The sequence below is a fragment of the Pristis pectinata genome, chromosome 6, assembly GCF_009764475.1.
Source record: "Pristis pectinata isolate sPriPec2 chromosome 6, sPriPec2.1.pri, whole genome shotgun sequence".
In the NCBI taxonomy this organism is placed as follows: Eukaryota; Metazoa; Chordata; class Chondrichthyes; order Rhinopristiformes; family Pristidae; genus Pristis; species Pristis pectinata.
The window spans coordinates 20,178,010-20,198,874 of NC_067410.1; the positions used below are offsets into that span (position 1 = coordinate 20,178,010).

The 20,865-nt window shown below is 37.3% G+C and overlaps 2 protein-coding genes across 2 annotated transcripts in view; one reads left to right on the top strand and one right to left on the bottom strand.

Moving 5' to 3' along the window:
• cfap92 (cilia and flagella associated protein 92 (putative)) overlaps positions 1-4,328 on the top strand; it is an 80,603-nt gene extending 76,275 nt beyond the window's left edge. Inside the window, exon 16 of the mRNA XM_052017738.1 lies at positions 1,064-4,328. Within this exon, the coding sequence (XP_051873698.1) occupies positions 1,064-1,281 (218 nt within the window). The 3' untranslated portion in view covers positions 1,282-4,328. The remainder of the gene's footprint in view (positions 1-1,063) is intronic.
• Positions 4,329-4,470: 142 nt separating this feature from the next.
• The window catches only part of acad9 (acyl-CoA dehydrogenase family, member 9), a 51,149-nt gene continuing 34,754 nt past the window's right edge, over positions 4,471-20,865 (bottom strand). The window contains 4 exon segments of the mRNA XM_052017737.1: positions 4,471-4,652; positions 8,390-8,462; positions 11,093-11,221; positions 20,355-20,432. Of these exon segments, the coding sequence (XP_051873697.1) occupies positions 4,552-4,652; positions 8,390-8,462; positions 11,093-11,221; positions 20,355-20,432 (381 nt within the window). The 3' untranslated portion in view covers positions 4,471-4,551.

Sequence of the window (20,865 nt, forward strand, 5' to 3'; positions counted from 1 at the left end):
TTTGTATTATTTAAATATGCCAATCTAAATGTTTTAACATTTTTTGTTTAATGCAAATTACTATTAAAGTGATCTGCATTAAACAAAAAAAATTTTGGTATTTCTGTTTTTGGGTCAGTAAAACCCTAATTCTCCCTATGACATGTTCCCTGCCAAATAGTAGTGTAGTCCATTCTGTAATCAAATGCAAAGATTGGATTATCTGGACCTTTATTTTACCACATCGTCCCTGCTTTATTTTCACATTTCATGGAATAATTTATTTTACATCCCCTTCCAAAATTTTAGTTGAGCACTCTTTACCAATTTGGGATTCAACTGTGTTAGGAATGGCAACGTATTACTGTGTGGGATGCTGAGCCAACAGGTCTTCACTATTCAACATCAGAATTATTATCACTGACATATGATGTGAAAGTTGTTTTCTGGCAGCAGTACAGTGCAAAGGTATACAAATTACTAGGAATTACAAAGTAACTAACAAAGTAATGTTCACGGACTGTTCCGAAATCTGATGGCGGAGGGGAAGAAGTCTTCAGGCTCCTGAACCTCCTCTCTAATGGTAGTAATAAGAAGAGGGCATGTCATGGATGTTGAGGATCCTTAGTGATGGATGCTGCTGCCTTGAGGCACCACCTCTTGAAGATGTCCTCATTGTGGGGAGGGTTTTGCCCATGGTGGAACTATCTGCATCCTCCATACCAGGCTGTGATAGAACCAGTCAGAATGCTGTCCACCGTACATCTATAGAAATTTTGCAATACCAAATCTCCTTAAACTCCTAACGAAGTAGAGCTGCTGGCATGCCTTCTTTGTGATTGCATCTAGGTGTTGGGCCCAGGATAGATCTTCTGAGATGTTGATACCCAGGAACTTGAAGCTGGAACAGGAACCTCACCCTTTCCACCACTGACCCCTCAATGAGGACTGGTGTGTGTTCTCCCGACTTCCCCTTCCTGAAGTCCACAATCAATTCCTTGGTCTTGCTGACATTGAGCGCAATATTTTGTATAATTGCAGTGATTTTTGTTTTAATTATGAAATACTTTTTTTTAAATTTTAGGTGATACTTTAAGAGCTGAACAGCTTGAAAACATTCACAAAGATTACAAGGATTGGCATAAAAAGGTTAAACCTTACAGAGGCACCACAGACTCCAAGTTATCATCAACCAGGCTAGAAGCTAAGCTGGAGTTAGACAAGTGTGTGACAGTCTGTCTCAAGCCGGCGATTTTTCAAAAGGTACTGTCCTCACATCTTTTAAAGAACTTGTTTTTGTGATGGGTCTGCACCCAAAATGTTTTTTCCTGTTCTTTCTCCAATCTGCTGTGTTTTCAGTACTTTGTTTTTGTCACATACCAGGGCTCCCTGGGTTACAGATGACCTGTCTTGTATTTCATGGTATTCATTATTTGTATTTCACAAAATAAATGATTAATTTATTCAAAATTGACCATATATATTGAGCAACCTTTTCTTACGTAACATAATACTGGTTATCTTTGAAATTAAACAGCTAAGAATTTAGTCAATGGTATTTGAGTGGTTTCAGCAATGTGTACAATCAAGTGAATTCCTGAAATTGACCTCAGAAAATTTAAACAGAATTGTAAAAAAAAATTACTAAACAGGTAGAGGTTGTTTGGACCACTGTATCCATTTCAAGTGTTTGCTATATCAATCCAGACTAATCAAGTTGCAGCTTCTAGCTCTGCTCTTGAACTAGGTTGATACTTCAATGCAATTGTGGCATTATTGGAGGTACATTTTTCAGGATATGATAAAGGCTGAGATGCAAATAAAATATTTAATAGTACTTCTTGAAGAATGAGGATCTCCCAGTATCCTTGCCTGATTTTGTCTGTTGTCTTTCCAATATATTAATGTAAGACCTTTCTTCTCCCATATCTTCAGTTCCTAAATGTGGATGATGGTAGGCATTTGGCACATTCAGCTGGACCCACACTATAATATTGTCACTCAAGATATTGTATTCTTGTTTAAAAATGATTCCAAACTTTTTTGCTGTACCCTGAGATATTATTTATTTTTTTTATGAACAATATATAGGTGTATGTCTATCTTTTACTAATCCAAAACAATGCCAATTTTTTATTACCCTTAGGTCTAATCAAAACAACATCACCCAAAACAAAACTTTCAGTGCTTAGTATTTTACACCACTCTCAATGTGGCCAATTCCTTAAACCTGGCACAGCGTACTGCTCAGCTATCTTGTCCGGATGGAAAGTTGAGTGTGTTTCTTTCTTTGGTACTGAGGATTGGCCTCAAGCCCAAAGTCAGTATGGTAAGATGTACCATGCTTATTTTTGATTTGAGTATCATGGCTAATTCAAATTTAATATTATTCTGCTTTTCCATTAGCTAGTATAAAACTCTTCATAAAAATAGTTGCTGCTTTCTGCTCTTCAGCCAATTGTTATTTATTTGCAGATTTTTAACCATGAATCTTGTTTTGAACTTTGAAGGCAGATGGCTTCTCATTGCATAACTTTGCCAAGTCTCCTTTGGATATTGGAAAGCCATCCAAAATAGTAAACCATAGTCTATGGGAGAGCTTAACTTACCTCACCTCAAAATGCCAAGGCAGTTAAGTCAATTGCATTAATCTAATCGAGCTAAAATGAATCTTTAGTTGACTTGGTATGCCTTTTCATCCTTTTTTGAAAGGTTCACCACACTGTTCAGTTAACTTCCACATGAAGACTATAAATATACCTTTCTAGCTTATTGCATTGGGATACATGGCATCCTTACAAGTAATATTGATCTCTTTTAGTCTTGTCTTTCACTTCCAAATAATTTGTATTAAGTTGTTAATAGCTAGAAACTGCTTCTTTGAGAGAACTATAACCTCAATATTCTCACCCACTCAGAGATAACCTGTTGCTTTCCAGTGTGCTTTAGTCATCTACCAACTCAATTTTTTTGCCATCAAATTTCATAACAGGTCTTCCATACTCCTCAAACTTTAGCCCATTCAAAACTCTTCTGTCTTGTATCCTATCCAGTAGTGAGCACAATTTCCAACCACAAAGCACACCGTCCTTATAAATCCGCTGTACTCAGAGTTAAGTGTTACTCCCAGTTGTTACTATTATTGGGTATTCCTTCAACTGCCAGAAGTTCCACTCACAGGAATTCTCTCCATTTTATCCTCAACTTCCAGCTTGGCATCAAATGTTTTTGATTAAAATTTCAAAATGCCTGAGACAGAAATTGTTGAAAGGCCTCCATTACTAATGTCTTGTCTTGGTTTAGCCAATTTAATCATTATTAATAACCATTATTAAAAAAATAGCACTGGGTATATCATGCTACCAAAAAAGGCCTCATCTTATTCAAAATTCTTAAAGCTAATTACATGTAATTGTTGGCATTCTTGCTATACAAGTCTCCAGATTGACAATTAAGCTACAAAAACAGTTGCACCAGGTTTAAGTGATGAGCATAAATGGAAAATGCATCTAACATAAGTCTTTCTACAACTAGGAGCATAAGTAATTTGCTGACCTCTGTCAAGATCCTCTTAATCATTTTCTTTATCCAGATTACCAGTACTTTAGCACAATTGATTTCATATCAAACAAATTATTGATTGAACCATGATGAACCACTTAATATTTGAACTAATCCAATTTCTTTAATGGCCCCTTACTACTTAAACTCAACCAATTACACTGTACTCCTAACTGGGACAGGTTCTGACCAACCCATCTGCACACAGGTTTCTTCTATGGAAGAATATTCATCTGCTCTGAGCTGGGACTGAATGAACTCTGATGGGAGACCCCTAGGCACAAGTTGAGTAATCATTAAATACCAGTAGAGGCTAACAATTTATCTACTGTAAAAGTGCAACAGACTAATGGTGGTTCCAGATGCAGAGACAACATATATCTACCTACTGATCCTTCTGTTTTCTGCAACAAATATTTGGTACTTTTATGAATTGCTTCAGTATGCTATGTTAAGGCTTCATGGTGTAATTGTACAAGTGGCTACCCCTCCATTCCCAGGTCTTTAATCCTTCTGAAAGATAATGATAACAACATCATAGGTTAGTTTTGATCTCAAATTAAAGCTATTTTTGCACATTTTTCTTAGCATATACTGAAGTGAGCATTCACATCACCTATGCCTGAAAGCGTAATCGATGAAGTAAGAAAGTGCTGAAAATCCATCACTCTCAAGAGAACATTAGGCCAACGTAATTATTCTAAGACATTATGATAACATATACCCAGTTAACTGATTCATTGCTTGACAATATTTGTACTTTATGTTCAAACTAATGTGGTCCATATTTAAGTGCTTTGGTTATTTCTATAATAAATAAATAGCTTTAATCTGTTACTGAACAAAACTGTTGAATGATGTTGTATAATTAATTCAAAACTGTATGTACAAAATTAATACATTTTAATTATTCGGTAAATGATCTTAGCATAAATTTAACATTTGTTTTATTGCCAAATAGTAACATCCAGGTTTATTTACAACTTAACTATAACCATGATTGGGTATTTCCTAGAAAGTTCGATCAAGTGGATGTGAGCAAATATATGCTCTCTTGTCCAGCACTTGCTGTGCTATTTTCTTAATGCTGTCATCAAGGTTTTCAGAAGAATCTAATAAAAACAAAAAAAGCATTAGAAGATATTGTTGATAAAGCCAAGAATTAAGAAAAAAAAACACTTGTTCATATGGCAGTGTTGGCATTAAGAGTGCAGAAAAGATTTACCAGGATGTTGCCTGGACTTGGGGGCCTGAGTTAGTTTCTATAATGCGATAGTTTCTATAATGCACAAGTATTCTCATTAAGGAGTGATAATTAAAGTTTACAGTACTGCATTAAGATTATTCCAGTGCACAGAAAAATAATTTTTACATACCAATCTTCCTCATCTGTTACACAAGTCGAGGGATAATTTAGAAAAAGGGTTTCACTATGTTTAAGAAATAGCAATTCCTCCAAAGCCCAACTCTACACATTACACTAATTCATTATAAAGCTATAAAGTAGCACAAGTTGCATATTTATACTTAAAATGTTTATAACATTTAGAGTAATTTGTCATGCTAATAAAGATCAGGGATTACAAGATAAATAAAGACTGATGTGGCTCTCTCGCAAGAAACTTTTCATCATAGCAACAATTGTTTAAATTCTTTTTGTCACTAAGACCACAGCCAGGAATCTTTTCCCTATGCTTACCCTGTATGTAGAACCTTTATGTAGAATATCAGTCAAATATGACTTTTTCTGGTTTGTCCTCCAAAGAAAGTTTATCTTTGTACATGAATTTAGCATTTATCACTTCCTTTTGAGGTGCTATAGCCTAGGTTGTTAGTCAACCTTCTGACACTGCAGTAGATGCTCATAGCTTTTCAATGCAGTGGCACTCTGGTCTGCATATATTCCTTGCATCTTGGTGACAAAAAGTGCACGTAATTCTCAATCTATGTTTCAATAGTATTTAAAGTGTTCAGTGCAATGCTGAATTTCTCAGAAGGTTGTGTAGACTAGGACTTTATTCCCTGAAACGTAGGAGATTAAGGGGTGACTTGATAGAGGTATACAAGATCATGAGGGGCAGAGACAGGATGAAAGCACACAGTCTTTTTCCCCCAGGAAGGGGGTGCTAAAAACAAGAGGGCATAGGTTTAAGATCAGAGGTGAGGGATTGAAAAAGGACATCAGGGCCAACAGCTTCATGCAAAGGGCAGTGCATATTTGGAATGAGCTGCCAGAAATAGTTGATGAGACAGGCACATTAGTCACATTTAAAAGTCATCTAGCTAAGTACATGGATAAGAGAGTTTTAGAGGGCAATGGGACAAAATCAGGCAAATGGGACTGGCTCATTGAACAACAGAGTCGGCCTGGACATGTTGGGTTGAAGGGCCTGTTTCCCTGCTCTATGACTCTATTGCCTATGTATTGCTGAGGAGACGATTAAACTCAACCACATTGCTGGGGGCTGCTGGTGGGTGAGGTCTAGATTCACTGGGTAAGGATGGCACATTTCCTTCTCTGAAGGTTTTCAGTGCACCAGATGAGCTTTTATTGTTAACAAAGCAGTAGCTTCAAGCTCACCATGACTGAAACTAGGTTTTTGCTTAATTTTGAATTTAAAATACTCAGCTGTGGTGGGATTTGAACTCCAAGCCATTTTATAGCTAATGAATATAGGAGGTATGATTAATAAGTTTGTGGATGACACAGATCAGCTGGTAAATTGGGCAGAACAATGGCAACTGGAATTTAATCCTGGCAAGTGCAAGGTGAAGCAATAGAAAATGCTGTGTTGCTCACTGTTGTACCTAGCCAAGTGATATTTTGTGATGCAAATTGAAAAACCTTCAAGCTACAACATCAACGTTTTCTTCAATGCTTGATTTACACTCGTATCTATGAGGACAATTAGTCTGCTTTGCTCCTCTCTCACAATATGGCCATCTTTAAATCTCAACTAAGAGCATCACTACCTATTCTTTTTACAAATGGCTTTGATTTTAAATCTAACCTATTTAATTCCCTCCCTACTGTCCCGTTTTGGTGACAGGAAATAAAACAGTCTGTATATTACAATCAAATTTTTCATTTTCTAGAGATTAACTGGGAAGACAAAACACTTACAGATGAAGTAGTGGCACTGTGCTACAGTAATATTCAGTACCAGATAAATGTTAATGCACATTATTGTTTAATACTGGATGCTCAAAGAACCAAATAGAGTCCTTCAAAAAGAACCCAGTAACTTTTCATTTTAACTCATTTACAGAAAAATGAAAAAAGTAGATAATTCTTTTGGGGAGCTGGCATAGACTTCATGAGTTGAAGGGTCTCCTGTGCTGCAAAATTTAATTATACCAAACGCTCTGGGAATTGCTGGATACAAAAAACCTCAACAAAGTAATGCTTAAGGAATATTTCCTCCCAAAATACTTACCTGTATTTGGTGAACTTTGCCCAGTCTTTAGTTGGATTTAAAAAAATCTCCATCTCTATTCATTGACAATGCTGGATCTTCCTATGTTCAGCCCCACCCACACAAATTAAATTATCAGGTTTTCATTTTTTTGAGCAGTTCTTTGTGGTCAAGGATGACTCGCTTCCACTCCAGTTCTGTGGGTTTTGAGGTGGCTGTAGTGTCAAATGAGGAATCAGGTGATTCTGCCATGTGGTGGTGCTTCACACGGTGGGTGGATCAGCTGTTCACTCCATCCACTGTTTCTGCATGGCCTTCAAGTCTCTATGATAGGAGAATGTGAAGTGCTCAATGCCTTCTTGAATGTTCCTCTATTCTGAGTGGTCATGGACTAGCAAATCCCATGTCAGTGAGGAGATTACACTCTCTCCTCCACCCCCCCCCCCCCCAAGGTGTCTAAGCATCAAGTCATTGTTGATTTCTTCACCAAAGCATTTGAGAGGATGGGCCTCGCACTTATCAAATGGAAGACAAAGGTCCTCTCCCAACCTGATGATGCCGAATGACACCACCAACCAAAATCCATCACAATACCCTGGGAGATGGGAATCAATTTGCACATCTCAGGAGCAACCTCTCAGCAAAAGCAGTTACAAGTGATAAAACTCACCATTACTTCGTGTCCTTAGACTGCCCTTGATTGAAAGGAAGACTGTTCAAAGACCGCAACCTAAAACCTGACTCCAAGATTCGGTGATGCCCACTTCGAAGACACAGACATACTACGTTATGCATCTCAAAAGCACCAAGTGGTTTCTAGAATCAAGGTCAGCATTCTCTTCCAGGCTAGCATCCTGACCATTGAAGATCTGATCACACTCAACTAGCAGACCATGTCTTACACCAGACTCCCCTAAAAAGCACCTTACTCTGAGCTCCAACATGGTGATCAATGTCCAGTTAGCTTCTACTATCCAGCAAGTAATGCAGACCAAATAACTTCCTGCTTCCCTCCCATGCTCACATCTGAGAAAATGTAGTCTATTTGTCCAGTAGAATTACACTGAATATTTCATAATGCAATGGAATAGGATCTCAATCCATCACAGAGTGGTGTGGCCTTTTTTTTAAAATGGTCAGAAGTATGGGCAGTTCTGATGCAAGGTCATTGACCTGCAACATTAACTGTTTCTCTCTCTACAGATGCTACCTGACCTGCTGTGTATTTTCAGCACTGTATCTTTTTACTTCCAGTATTTGTGGTATTTTGCTTTGGAGAAACAAGGGCATTGTTTAGAATTTACCAATGATAACAGCCTTTTCCAAAGCATATTGCTACAGACGACAGCACTTTCAGTTTCAAATGAAAATGTCAAGGTCTTTATGCACTAGTTAGCAGCATTTACTATTCTTGAATTCTTGAAAGTACTTACTTTTCTGTAGTTTCGCCATTAGGTAATTATTCTGGAAATAGGCCTCAGAGCAAAAGGTGTTGGCAAGTAAAATCTGATGATAGAAACAGAACATCTGGGAAACACTTCAGAAAATCATGTCAAACCATAGAGGAAACAGATGTTAGCTGTCTGTTTCTTTTACTCCTGCAAAATACATTAATTCATGTTTCTATAAATGGAGAAAATATACAATTAAACAAAAATACTAAAATTAACTCCTATAGGCATTTCAAATGAAATTATTAATAGTTCAGAAACCAGATCCTTGTGTTCCTTAAATGTTACTGAAAAAGGTCTGAATCATTTTTGAAGAAAGCTAAAAGATTTGCTAGACATTAAGTTAAATTTAGACTGTGATAGTCTGATGCAGTCATCTTTAAATTCAAGAAAAATCCCTTGTTAAAAATACCTATGCTAAGGGGAAATGTTTCTCTCTAGTCTATTTATGCCCTTCATAATTTTATGTACCTCAGTCCGATCCCCTTTTAGCTTTCTCTGCTCCAAAGAAAACAAACCCAGCCTTTCCAGTTTCTTCTCATAACCTTCTAGAGAATTTCTCCTGTATTCCCTCCAGTGCAATGACATTCTTCCTAATAGTGTGGCAACCAGACTAGCACCAGCACTCCAGCTGTGCCTAACCAACATGTTAAATAATTATACCAAGCAACCCCCCCTCCCCCCACCCTTTCTTTTTTTTTTATGCACCAGTTAATGAAGACAAGTATTCCCATCTGCTCCCTGTGCTGGTGCCTTAAGGATTCCTTGGACATGTACACCAAGGTCCCTCTGTGCCAAGTCTACACATATGAAGGGAGAGGAATGACTGCGAGGCACTCAGGTATCTATAAAGTAATTTAATTGTTTCTGAATTGATAAGTTGCTTTAAAGATTTTGTTTAGAAAAAAAATTGTTTTTAAATGATTCATGTCTTTATTTTTTAAATTATCATTTACTTGTATCATTAATTTTTAATAGTTCAGAATATTTTGTATATTTCTGTATTTTAGAGGTACTCGGGAATGTTTAGAATCCTTCACAGATTTGATGACTAGCTCTTGGGATATGACTTAACTGACTGTCAAAATTTGTTTCATTTGTTTTGTCAATGGGGCTTGTCCATTGAGCAATGCCCATTTGCAATGTCCACTGAGCAATGCCATTTATATGGCGGCACCATATCATGCAAGATCCTGCCTTGGGCATTGCTAATTTGAATCAGGGCTGCACATTGACACAAGTAGATCAGGAAAAAGAGTATCTGAAATGACAAGTCATTGGCAAGTTTGGACAGCTTGCTGCTGACAGCAGGTTTTAGGCCTTAATTAACACCTTGATCATGAATTATAACAAGCTAGCATTTCAAGAGAGAACTATCTGCTTTACAAGTAGTGTTTGTACTTCTAAAACTTAAAAAAATACCCTCTGCTTGTTTGACAGAAAGCCAAGCAAGACTCAAACATTTTACCATTTTGCTTGATGTAAAAGATCCAAAATTTTAAATAAAAAAAAGCTTAAAAATTTTCTTCTATTGTGCAGAAATCATACTAGAAATTTATGTTATGCAATTCCATATATATGAAATGTGGCAATACAACTGAGACTAGTGGTGTGTGCTTACTATTTAAATTTATACTCTTAGATGTGCAAAGATCTGTTCTCTGTGAGTTGAATGTGGAAAAGCAATCTACTGAACAGTTACCAGCCTGGAGCTGTCACAGGCTTATTCTGACTCTGGCAAATTGGTCATGAGACCCACAAGATAAGCCATCCAGATCAATCAGTGGCACAGTATTGCGGTGATAGTTGGTTATTATTACATGCTGATCTTTCCATTTCATAAAAGAAAAACTGTTGAAATACCGCTGACCTAACACAAGCAGAAAGATGCAACTGTGTTGGGAACAGAGGCTTATGCATCATAAGGCATGTCAGGAAATTGTTTTGCATTGTTTTTACTGTGATCTCTACATAATCCCATTTGGGGAGATGGTAACCAGAGGATAGTTAGTTTAGAGTTGTTCTCTACCTTCTGTAGGCACAACAGCAGAATATTTCTGATAGAACAGCACACAATTAGAATAGTTGAAATGAAAGCAGAACTAGATAAAAAGATTTTCTGCGCCGATAGAAGTACATAGATACTCTATTATCTTCCTTCCCTCCTCCCTCCCAATTGACAATTTCTTTTAGCCTTCTTTTAAATTTACTTTCAATTGCCAGTGTTTGGTAAATTCGTAACTTCAGTTAATCAATTGCATTTCCCTTTTCATCAGAAGTATGGAAATATATACATTTTGACATAAGTAGCTTAAAAATTAAATCATAAAGCAAAAGCTCATCTGTAATAATCACATTTGTTTCACCAGAAACTCTTTAGAAAAGGTGTTTTATTTCATAGATTTGAATCGGGTTTCTCTATCAACTAGTGGAGAAAAGATTCTGGTGAAAGATTCTAATTTCTTGCAGCAGTACTAATGATTTATTAGTTTAGAGCCCTTGCCTCTTTTTTCTTTAAATTAAAATTCTATATAATTAGCGTTTACAGTAATAATATTTAATATTTAACTCAATTATTGAATAAAGGGTTTTGGTTTCAAAAATTAGGTAGACCAGTGTAATTCAGATGGCTTTGCTACAGATTCAATGGGAGTAATATTGATTGATTAGGTAGTATGTACCTACCTCATGGTCATGATTGCGAAGGCCAATGCTGATAGAGCGACTGGCTCTTGAGATAACTGCTGTCATGGCATACAGATTAATAAGAACATCGGCCACTTTCTTTACCACCAGTTGCTCTTCCACTATTGTCTGTAGAGGGAGGTACACATAATTCCATGATAAACATGCCAGAAAAATTCAAAGTTAATGTTGTCAGATCATATATGCAAAGGTTTCATGAAATTCCTCCTATATTGACCTACTTATTATATTTCATGACTATTCTCCCTAATTTAATTAATTCACTCTACAAGTACACATTCAATCAAATTATTATTTTAAAACCCTCTACCTCTTTGACATTTACGCTTAACCCAACCCAGCTCTCTGAATTTCTGCAATAACTGTGATTTTAAATTAGGTTTCAAACTGGTAATCCTCGATCTTTTCCAGTGAGACTCATGCACAATAACATGTTGGTAGGGAAAATAAAAGGCAAATATAAACAAGGTGGTACAATTCTAAAAGGAGTACAGAAACAGAGAGCTCAGGGTGTATGTGAACATAAATTATAGCAATTGGTTAACAAAAAGCACACGAGCCCATGGAGTCTGTAAATAGAGGCAGAGAGTGAGAAAGACATTTGCTGGACTGATCTTATGGTGACTTCTTATTTGGAAGTGAAAATGGGAGCTGTCTAGTAGAAACAAATCATTTAATTATTTTCCTGTTGTGGAAAGTCATAAAAAAATCACACCGAGTAGTTACAGAATGGGGTGAGCTAAAGTCAAGGAAGAGGTTTGGGTTGGACAGGTTGACAAGACATTAACTCCAGTTCATCATGCGTATATGCCTTAAAACTTTTAGGAATGCTAAATTTTAGGAAATGAGGTTTGCAACATGAAAGGCAAGATAGAGTGGTGAATCAGTATAATATCTTAATGAAATCACTTTGGTCTGGACTGATCAGTTTGAGGTTCCACACTACAGCAAAGATGCTGAGGAAATAGAGAAGATACAATAGAGATTATTATAACCAAGTTTGCAGTTAAGAGTCAAGTACATTGGTATGACTGGAACTGCATCGGCTGGGCAAGGACAGCAGATTTCCTTCTTTGGATCAATGAACCAAATGGGTTTTTAACAACATTTTTGTAGTTTCATGGTTGGCATTACTACTACTAGTTTTTAATTCCAGATTTATTTAAATTCTTAAACTGCCATAGCAGGATTTGAACTTGTGGATTAATTTTCCAAATCTCTCGATGCTCATCCAATAATAGTCATTATACGACTGCATCCCCTATGATATTGCCTTGTGAAAGAGTAGATACACGAAAAGCAAAAACAGTTCTCATTAGAAGAGATCACAAGTCCTCCCCAGCATATGAACGCCCAACTCATGTACAGCCTGTACATACAATCGAGCGTTTGGGAGACTGGCGGGATGGATTTGCCAGCTGCTGTGGGGCTGCGGGCACCTTCTGCTGCCTGGGAACTCGGTTGCATTTCTGACTTGCAAACTGTTTGGGTTCGAACAGTTCACAGGGACGGAACCCTGCCGTAACCTGGGGCCAACTTGAACAGGGTAATCTGAAAGAGGTAATTAAAATTATCGAGTGCGAGCAAGCATAGATCAAATACCCCCTCCAGTGACTAAGAGTCTGACATATGATGACACAGATATAAAATAAAAGACAACAGTTTTAGAAAGCAAGAGAAACATCAAGAAGAACATTGCTAGTGGCTGAATTAGGCAGCATTTGCAACATTGCTGGGTGATTTGGGGGCTTGAAGGATGGTGATAAAGTGTTTTGGCATTAAAGTGGTCATGTAGGATTGAATCTTCTGCTTGTGCAGATAGCAAATACCAAAAACCAAAATGTGATGTTAGGGCCAAATTTGTAAATTCTACATCTTTCTACAGAATGATAATAGAGGCATTTTAAAAGCTCTAATTCACAGCAGGACTTTGTGAATATTGATTTTTCTCAAAAGGAATCAGTGTCAAGCTGTTTTAAATCTTTAACAATTTATGAAATTCCAGCCCAGGAGCACAAAAGATCTGCATAATCCATCCTGATGTATGTGAACCGATGAACACATCCAGATCAGTTGGTGCTACATTTACATGTATTTCCACACTCCAGGTCCTTATGTAATGGGTGAAGCCTTTGAGTCTTCAGCTTCTCTGCCTCAAGATCAGCTTTTTTGTTCTGAGCACACAACAGTTGAATATTTAAATGAAACCAAGAGTTAAAATAGCCTAGACCATTTCTTTTAGTGATAAAGATGAAAGGGTAAAAATTGGTTGTGGCCTCCAATGAATGGTCCTCAACCCAAAATGTTAATTCTATTTTTCCTTCCACAGATGTCGGTGGACTTGCTGAGTGTTTCAGGCACTTTGTTTTTATTTCACCTGTAACACCCTCCATTTTGCTTCATTATTCTCACATAGAATTAAAAAAAAACATCTTTATAGAATGCCTTTAACGGTCTGAAGACCTCCCAAAGCACTTTCCAACTAGAGTAGTTTTAAAGTGTGTACACTATCAAGGTGCAGGAAACATAGCTGTCAATTTAGACACATCAAACTCCCACAAACAGCAATGGGATAATAATCATATAAACCGTTTTAGTGATGTTGATGGAAGGGTAAAAATTGGCTGTGACACTGGGAATAACTGATGTTCTTTGAAGTAGCACTAAGATATCTCACATCTGTTTGAAAGAACAAATGGGCCTCAAGCTTAACATCTCATCCAAAGTGCAGCCCCTCCAACAGTGCAGCAATTCATTGGTTCCACACTGGATGATCAGCCTAAATTTTGTGCTCAAATTCCTGAAGGAGGACCGTTCACTGTTACTCTATCATCCATGTGTGCTCATAAGCAATCCTGTCAGTTTTATTTTGGAAGTTAAGGTTCAGTAAAATGTAAATGACATTGGTGTATGGGAGTGAATGTTAATCCCCTCTTTATTTTTATCCTGGAACATCACTCAGATAATGATAGTAGTCCCAGTCAGCCACATATCAATTTGATATTTTAATTCTCTTACAGAAAGCATTCAGTTTTCTCATGTTCTCCAGCATTCATTATTTAAAATTCTAACTTGCTTTTCCTCCCCCAGGTGACCAAGCTCTAATGATCTCGAGACGATACATTTTGAAATAAAATCAGTCATGACCAGAGTAATATAATAACTGCACTGATATTTTATACATTCTTAATAAGCACAAGCTCTGCTCTTCTTCAAACTACAACTGCAGTTTTGTTTTAATAATTTGAATTCAAAAGCTTTTTTCACATCTTGCACAGTAGGGACACAAGTTTTCTGATGGGTTTCAGACTCTTTCAATGTGAGAATGAGAGCGATAAATAAAAGTTTTCTTGCTGTCTTTGGAAGGAGAAGTGCTGAGGGTGATAACAACATTACCTACAAGCAGGTTTATTATTCCAGAACAACATGCCCTGGTTATATAAAAGGAACAGTTTATGAGACAAAATAAACTTAAAGAAAAGCTGTTTATCTGTGCTTGCCTTTAAGTGATAGTAGTCAGATCAGATTTTCCCTCAAATTTCTCATCCTTGCATACAATATAGGAAGAGGCCATTCAGCCCATTGAGCTCAGTTAATCCCATCCCCCCACATTTCACTGTAACCCATTGTTTTGCATGTGCCCATTAATTCCCACTCTGATACACTGCAGGCAATTTACAAAAGCCAGTTAACCTAACAACCAGCACATCTTTGGAATGTGGGAGGAAACCAATGGACCCAGGAGAAACAGACAGTCACAGGGAGAACTTGCAAACTTTACACAGACAGCACCAGTCATCAGAAATGAACCCAGGTTATGGGAGCTGAGAGACTGCGCTTTCCATTTACTGCCTGACTCACTAAATTATTCTCTTTTCTATGAATGCCAGTCACGTAAGAGACACTAGTTCTGCTAATGTTTAGGGATAAGCCTGACTAACAACAGCTGCTCTTGCGCCTGTTCTAAAGCTAGGGGGTACGTTTTGTCTAGACAGGTTTGAAGCCCAGTAACCACATGGTAGATTGATATTTCACAGTGAAAGTATTTGAAAATTAAAAGCTATTTCAGTTCACCTTGACTGTGCTTCATTGGAAAATCACACTTTCATAGAATTTGTTAGCAGAGTATTCACAGAAATTTAAATTTGCCAGTGTTTGAAAGAGTACAGGTGCACATCCTTAACAATATGTGGTGAATGCCCATGGCCACACCAGATTCGATTTTTATCAATGATTATTTGGAGAGAGGGCAGTGCCTCTGCTTGCACTCCAATGCATGCCCCTGTTGGTGAAAGTGTTTGAGAAGTTAGCAAACAGCTTTTTGGATTCTGAAAACGAAGATATGAAAATTGTTGAAACACCAACAAGATAAAGATCCCTTACACAGTCAAATACTTGACTCCACCTCAGCCCAAGACCACAAGGAACATTTGGAGGTACTTTTCTCACACCTTCCCCTCCATCTCAACCTGAACCGATTGTCCAGTCCCAAAAAATGCACTCACGCAGTGAAGTCACTTCATAAATGCATTATCCACAATGATAAATTTTAGCATAGCAATCTCTTTCAAACAATGAAAGGATGATGAATTCATTTGTTTTATATGTTGGGGCATGGATAAACGCTGATCCGGTTAACAGAACTCCCTGATCTTCTGCAAATAGTGCAAAGCAATCTTACAGGTCTATGGTGATGGCGGTGAAGATCTTAACCTATCATCTGAAGGACACCACCTTTCAACAGTTCAGTGCTTGGTACTACAACACATCAAGAACGTAGTAAGAGCATGCAAAATAGAAGCAGGAATTGGCTGTACAGCCCCTCAAGACTGGTCCACCTTTCAACAAAATCCTGGCTGAAATTCCATGGTTCAAGTCAAATTTCACACATATTCTTCAATTTCCTAAGGGCCCAGAAGTCGATTGAAATCGCTCTTGAATATTCTCAACAACTGATGATTGAAATGCTGCAATCCTTCCAGTGAATTTGTTCTGTTTTAACAAAACAGGTGTGGTACAACTGAGTGGTTTGCTGGGCCATTTCAGAAAGCAGTTAACAATGAGCAGGCTGTAGGCTTGAGTCTGACATATGCCAGACCAGGTAGGGATGGCAGATGTCCTCTCTTGAGGAATATCAGTGAACCTGATGGGTTCTGATGAAAATCCAGTAGTTTTGTGGCCACCATTACTGAGGGTAGATACTGTTCAAAAGATAGTTTTCAAAGATAATTTAATATACTTCCATGTTTCTGCTTTATCCTGCTTTATATCCATCTTTGAGTCCAATTTCCATTCATACTCTTTGTTGTGGGGCAGGTTTGTTTTTTTTCTTCTTGCTACTTACTCAATTCTAATAGACTGATTTCACCCAATTTCCTACTTAACTTCCCTGCTCTTGATAATCCCTTTCCAGGTTCTGTGCTATAAACAGAGAGTCTAGTGAACAAATACTGAACTCCTACAATTACGCTCAACTGAAATGGACCATATAACATATGAACTGAACTATGACTGCAAAAAATGATCATTAAAAACACCATTGAACAACTTTGAGTGAAGCTAAAGCTGTTACAAAATGGAGTAAACCTCAAAATCAGAGTGCTGCGTGGCACAATGGTGCACTTACTGTTTGTGAGTTAATTCATAGCAGGCAAATGGCTTGTGTATATTCACTCCCTATTTTTACATATTTTTCATTGTAAAAATGTCATCGTGATTATTTCCAAAGAAAAGCAGCAAAAATTACAAACTATAAGCATCACATACAGTGGCATGCAAAAGTTTGGGCACCCCTGGTCAAAATTTCTTTTACTGTGAATAGCTAAGCAAGTAAAAGATGACCTGATTTCCAAAAGGCATAAAGTTAAAGAGGACACAATTCTTTAATATTTTAAGCAAGATTACTTTTTTTATTTCCATCTTTTACAGTTTCAAAATAAAAAAGGAAAAGGGCCCAAAGAAAAAAAGTTTGGGCACCCTGCATGGTCAGTACTTAGTAACACCCCCTTTGGCAAGTATCACAGCTTGTAAACGTTTTCTGTAGCCAGCTAAGAGTCTTTCAACTCTTGTTTGGGGGATTTTTGCCCATTCTTCCTTGCAAAAGGCTTCTAGTTCTGTGAGATTCTTGGGCTGTCTTGCATGCACTGCTCTTTTGAGGTCTAGCCACAGATTTTTGATGATGTTTAGATCGGGGGACTGTGAGGGCCATGGAAAAACATTCAACTTGTGCCTCTTGAGGCAAGTCCATTGTGGATTTTGAGGTGTGTTTAGGATTGTTATCCTGTTGAAGCCATCCTCTTTTCATCTTCAGCTTTTTTTTTTTACAGACAGTGTGATGTTTGCTTCCAGAATTTGCTGGCATTTAATTGAATTCATTCTTCCCTCTACCAGTGAAATGTTCCCCAACACAAGCCCAAAGCATGATCAATCCACCCCCGTGCTTAACAGTTGGAGAGGTGTTCTTTTCATGAAATTCTGCACCTTTTTTCCTCCAAACATACCTTTGCTCAATGCGGCCAAAAAGTTCTATTTTAACTTCATCAGTCCACAGGACTTGTTTCCAAAATGCATCGGGCTTGTTTAGATGTTCCTTTGCAAACTTCTGACGCTGAATTTTGTGGTGAGGACACAGAAAAGTTTGGAGAAAAAAGGGTGCAGAATTTCATGAAAAGAACACCTCTCCAACTGTTAAGCACAGGGGTGGATCAATCATGCTTTGGGCTTGTGTGGCAGCCAGTGGCACGGGGAACATTTCACTGGTAGAGGGAAGAATGAATTCAATTAAATACCAGCAAATTCTGGAAGCAAACATCATACCGTCTGTAAAAAAGCCGAAGGTGAAAAGAGGATGGCTTCTACAACAGGATAACGATCCTAAACACACCTCAAAATCCACAGTGGACTACCTCAAGAGGCACAAGCTGAAGGTTTTGCCATGGCCCTCACAGTCCCATGACCTAAAAATCATCTAAAATCTGTGGATAGACCTCAAAAGAGCAGTGCATGCAAGGCGGCCCAAGAATCTCACAGAACTAGAAGCCTTTTGCAAGGAAGAATGGGCAAAAATCCCCCAAACAAGAATTGAAAGACTCTTAGCTGGCTACAGAAAGCGTTTACAAGCTGTGATACTTGCCAAAAGGGGTGTTACTAAGTACTGACCATGCAGGGTGCCCAAACATTTGCTTCGGGCCCTTTTCCTTTCTTTGTTATTTTGAAACTGTAAAAGATGGAAATAAAAAAGTAATCTTGCTTAAAATACTAAAGAAATGTGTCATCTTTAACTTTATGCCTTTTGGAAATCAGGTCATCTCTTACTCACTTAGCTATTCACAGTAAAAGAAATTTTGACCAGGGGTGCCCAAACTTTTGCATGCCACTGTATATCTCAAAATTTTATATTTGTGTATGTCCTATTAACAGAAGCTCATTCCACTTTTTCATTACAGTTACACTCTTGTATAAGCTCCCTTAATTATGAACCCTTATGTTCAGATTTGTATGTTACAAAATGATATCACTGTGCAGTGTTTGAGACAGGGCGAGGCCATCTTAATGAAAATCTGTAATATGTGCTGTCACCAACAGATGGCACTGTACTACGTTTTCCGGACATCACTGGCATTTTTTAAAGTATTTTTTTCTTCAATAACTAAAAGGGTGACTGTCGTAAATAGGATTCCAAACAATTTCTTCTGCTTAAAAACTGGAAGAACAATATTTACACAATAAATTAACTTCTGTACCTGAATAATTTCATTATTTTGTTTTAAACTTTAAAACCTTAACCATTCTAAAAAGCTGAGTCTTGGTCTTAAAATGATTGATAAGATTAGTGGAGCTCAGCTCGCAAATTCTGAGTGCGTGCATTAAGTGGCGGAAGTGAATCATGCTTGTGATGAGATGGAAAGGGAATAGATGATATAAGAAAGGTTCTGAAGAGAATCATTACCTTCACTACACTTTCTCTGCAACACTATATTCTGCATTCTGTTATTGTACTTTTGTTCTTCCTTTTAAACTACCTCAATGTACTTGCGTATGAAATGATCTGTCTGGATGGCATGCAAACAAAGTTTTTCACTGCATCTCATTACATGTGACAATAATAAACTAATGCCAATGTGTTTCTGAAATATCCAACCAAATTCAGTCCATATCTTTCAATGATATTTTTCCCCTCATCACATCACTCACATTTCTGAAAAGAACTGCAAAACAAAGAAGAACCAAGCACAGAAAAAAAAGAGTTCAGACAAGAAAACCAGGAGCAAGAGTAGAAAAAACTATAGAGACTGGAACTAAGGGCCAGAACTTGCAGCCAAAAATAAAAAGTAGATACTTACCTATTGCATATCTCCTTATCTCATTTAGCTGGTAAGAAAGTTGGAGTTCCTAATGGGAACTCCTTGCATGTCACAAATCTTGGAACTTCTCCTTAACACCATTGTGGGAGTACTGTCACTAGTTAGACTTCAGTAAGTCAAAGGTGCCAGATAACTATCTACTTCTCAAGGGCATTTAGATAGGGATGGGCAATAAAATGCCACTCAGATCCCAAAAAAAATTAAAAGAAAATTCACAAGGGTAGGCCTGAACAATTCCTACTCACGAGATGGCTGAAAATAAGATCTGACAGCCAAGACATGGCCCAGCTTTGCCAGCTGTGAAAATCTTCTCAATATCCATGATATTCAGAAGCATTCAAAAATTAGTAAAAAAAACAAATTAAAATGTTAAAAATATTTTAAATATAAGAATTTAAATCACTTAAAATCTCAAGAACTAAAATTAAAACATAGTTCATTCAAAAATGTAAATTTACTCATTTCTCCCACAGCCTTTATCCATTGCTGCAACAAAACTAAATTAGTGCATGTTCAAGGAGCAGATTTAGAAGTTCATTCTTGGTGACTAACCTCCACTCTAAAGTTCAATGTCAGAGCATGAGTTCATGAATGTTGTCATTTGCACAGAGGGTTGCCACCTGGCAACTATGGGAGTGAGGGGAGAGACTGCCGGCAACTCGTGCAGAATTTCCCACAACAGCTGGCACTGTATTTTTCAATTTACAGTTACAAATTCTGGAGATATGAATTTCCCTCAGAAGATGCTTTTGTGGTGAAGATGTTGTGGTGAAGATATCAAAAATCCAACTTTCACCTTAACAGTGCTTTTACACTTTAACAGTACATTTAAATATTTTCTTGACCACATTCTATAAGAAAAGCAATGTTTTCATTACCTTGCCATATCGGTACAACAGGTTTTCCACTGTGGTGCCTAAAAAGTACACATTCTCCTCCAATTTTTTGGCACTGTCCTAAAGGAAACAAAATCAAATTGTTCCTCTCATCCAATTTTACAATTCTGGTACATCCAATCATCCTTCACTGTTATTACTAATTTCAAATTACACATCAGCACAGATTTGTTAAAGACAAATTATGTTAGACTAACTTGATTGAGCCCTTTGATGAAATAATAGGTTTGATGAAGGTACTGCAATTGTACATATGCTTTAAAAAAAACTTGACGTAGTACCACAGATTAGATTTGTTAACAAAATTAAAGCTCATGAGATCGAAGGGACAGCAGTAGCACAGATGTAACATTTTCTAAGGGACATTTTGTAATGGGCTAATATGTCTAAATTCAATTTCAGATGACAGTTATCTCAACATCAATTAGTTAATAGAGCTGCTTATGCAAGAATATTTGGCAAAGATTTGCCTGTTCCTCCCCACGGTGCTTTG